At 44.5% G+C, this 2,500-nt stretch overlaps 1 protein-coding gene across 19 annotated transcripts in view; it reads right to left on the bottom strand.

The window, feature by feature from the left end:
- Nucleotides 1-2,500, bottom strand: part of LOC118284694 (sodium/hydrogen exchanger 9B1) — a 5,557-nt gene that overhangs the window by 2,006 nt on the left and 1,051 nt on the right. For 3 of the 19 annotated variants that reach the window (XM_047335122.1, XM_047335120.1, XM_047335121.1), the window contains 3 exons: nucleotides 1,132-1,464; nucleotides 681-806; nucleotides 175-241 (listed from right to left, as the gene is read on the bottom strand). In XM_047335122.1, the coding sequence (XP_047191078.1) occupies nucleotides 175-241; nucleotides 681-806; nucleotides 1,132-1,457 (519 nt within the window). In that variant the 5' untranslated portion in view covers nucleotides 1,458-1,464. Of the gene's footprint in view, nucleotides 1-174; nucleotides 246-680; nucleotides 811-1,131; nucleotides 1,465-2,500 lie in introns of all 19 variants that reach the window. The other 16 variants (XM_047335126.1, XM_047335125.1, XM_047335130.1 and 13 more) reach the window with 12 other exon arrangements.

Raw genomic sequence — 2,500 nt, 5'->3', positions numbered from 1 at the left:
TCCTTGCGTGTCTTGGTTTGTGTAAAGTGACCTTCTTGTGACCCCTTGTGTTGTGTGCATCTTGAGTTTTGTATTTCCTGTTTTATTTTGTAATTTATTTTTTGTTTAATGTTCCCAGTAGAAGACTGGAGGTCAGTTTTTGTTGCTTTTTATTAAATCCCTTTTTCCCCATACCTGCGTTTCTGGGTGCTGCATAACCACATCAAGGTCGGTGGGAGACGTGTCCTCATTCGTCTGGGTCCTGAAGCGATTAGAAGGAGTCAGAGGAGGTTATGGAGAGACGCTCTCACCTAATGCAAAACTGAAGATATTACTGCTATTAATAATGAGGTCTATTAGATTTGTGTTGGAGACGGACACAGCTCAGGACCCGAGTTACCAACAAGTATGGACACTTTTCGATGTGGCACAAGGGCGAATGTAAACCATTAAATCCAAAGTAGGAGAAGAAGAGTATGAATATGACCGAGACAAGACGCACGTCCTCATGTAAGTGAGCGTTGCCTATGAATCACTTACATCTGATGTCGCACATTGTCACGGCGATAAATATGAGTGGACAGGAGGGAGAGGAAACATTCTCAATGTCACAACCTGCAAAAGCATTTAAAATACATCAGGCAGTTTTGTCCCTCTCGGACTTATTGTCTTGCATCCTGTTGTACTTTGTGATGACTCACGTGATGCGTTCATGTTCTTGTTGGATACTGCCACCGAGGGAGTGAAGACACGTCAGAACGGTGCTGAGCTCCTGTAAAGGTAACGCACCAAGGTCGGTGGGAGACGTGTCCTCATTCGTCTGGGTCCTGAAGCGGTTAGAAGGAGTCAGAGGAGGTTATGGAGAGACGCTCTCACCTAATGCAAAACTGAAGATATTACTGCTATTAATAATGAGGTCTATTAGATTTGTGTTGGAGACGGACACAGCTCAGGACCCGAGTTACCAACAAGTACTGAACCATTAAATCCAAAGTAGGAGAAGAAGAGTATGAATATGACCGAGACAAGACGCACGTCCTCATGTAAGTGAGCGTTGCCTATGAATCACTTACATCCGATGTCGCACGATGTCACGGCGATAAATATGAGTGGACAGGAGGGAGAAATACTAAATATTTTGTAATGACTCACCCGATGGGTTCCCTCAGCCTGGGTTCCCTCAGCTCGGGTTCCCTCAGCCTGGGTTCCCTCAGCTCGGGTTCCCTCAGCCTGGGTTCCCTCAGCCTGGGTTCCCTCAGCCTGGGTTCCCTCAGCCTGGGTTCCCTCAGCCTGGGTTCCCTCAGCCTGGGTTCCCTCAGCCTGGGTTCCCTCAGCTCGGGTTCCCTCAGCCTGGGTTCCCTCAGCCTGGGTTCCCTCAGCTCGGGTTCCCTCAGCTCGGGTTCCCTCAGCTCGGGTTCCCTCAGCTCGGGTTCCCTCAGCCTGGGTTCCCTCAGCCTGGGTTCCCTGAGGCGTTGCATCAGGGACCTGAAGCAGTTGGAAAGAGTCAGTGGTGGTTGTGGAGAAAATCTACCACCTAATGCAAAAAATAGACTTTATATATTAATAGTCCTCCATACAAAGGGGAAGTTTTTTCTGTCTGGATGCAAAAATATTTGAAACAATTATTAATCTGTTACAGAGAAGATGGTTCTTTTCCGACTTCCTCCATTAGTGCATTTATTTGTATGTTCAAACACGGGCAAATGTACAGATATTCAATTTCATTTAATACATACCACAATATTAATTCTTCACTGAATTTCAGAATCGCATCAGGTAAGGTACGCATGGATAGCGGCTACAGACATAATTGTGCTAAATGATATATTACAAAAATCCGACAACCCCCTCTTCATTTTCCTTGCTCAGAGATTTGGCTAGAACAGATGAAATCTTTTTTTTATTAGACCATATCAGGAAAAATGAATCTCTAACCTGTATGCAGAATGATAGGAATGTGTTTTGCCAGTTATCAAGTGGCTCCACGTGATCACAGCTGATGGAGGCTCCAGAGCTTGATTCTGATTGGCTACTATCTGAATGAGATGTTGCAAACAGATCTACTGTGCAATAGTTGACACTTCATATAAACTCACTGTGCCTGTAGTTTATTCACTGCATAAATACCTATCCGTATCCATAGATGCTTTTTTTCTGTCTAGCTGTCAGTATAGCCACATTTCTATTTTTGGAGAAAATGAGTGTCACCACACAGGAGGTTGTCACGGGGCGACACCTGCTGGTCGTTTTTCGTAACTACTTTTAGTTGTATCGACGCCAGTGATCTTGTTAATGATTGAAAAGAGACTTAACTGTCCACTGGACGTCCTGAGGACAACTTACCAAGTGTTTCATTTTCAACAATGATGCTGAGCAATAACTCAGCTCCACACGACAAGGTAATACAGTAAAACTCTGCTGCATTACTTTTTAACCACACACCAACAGATCATTTGAAGGTCAATCAACCATTTATTATTAATGAGCACACATCCCAAGTCGGTGGGATTTGCTGTCAGTA

The sequence above is a fragment of the Scophthalmus maximus genome, chromosome 10 (assembly GCF_022379125.1).
Source record: "Scophthalmus maximus strain ysfricsl-2021 chromosome 10, ASM2237912v1, whole genome shotgun sequence".
Lineage (NCBI taxonomy): Eukaryota > Metazoa > Chordata > Actinopteri > Pleuronectiformes > Scophthalmidae > Scophthalmus > Scophthalmus maximus.
This window is presented reverse-complemented; position numbering and strand designations above follow the sequence as displayed.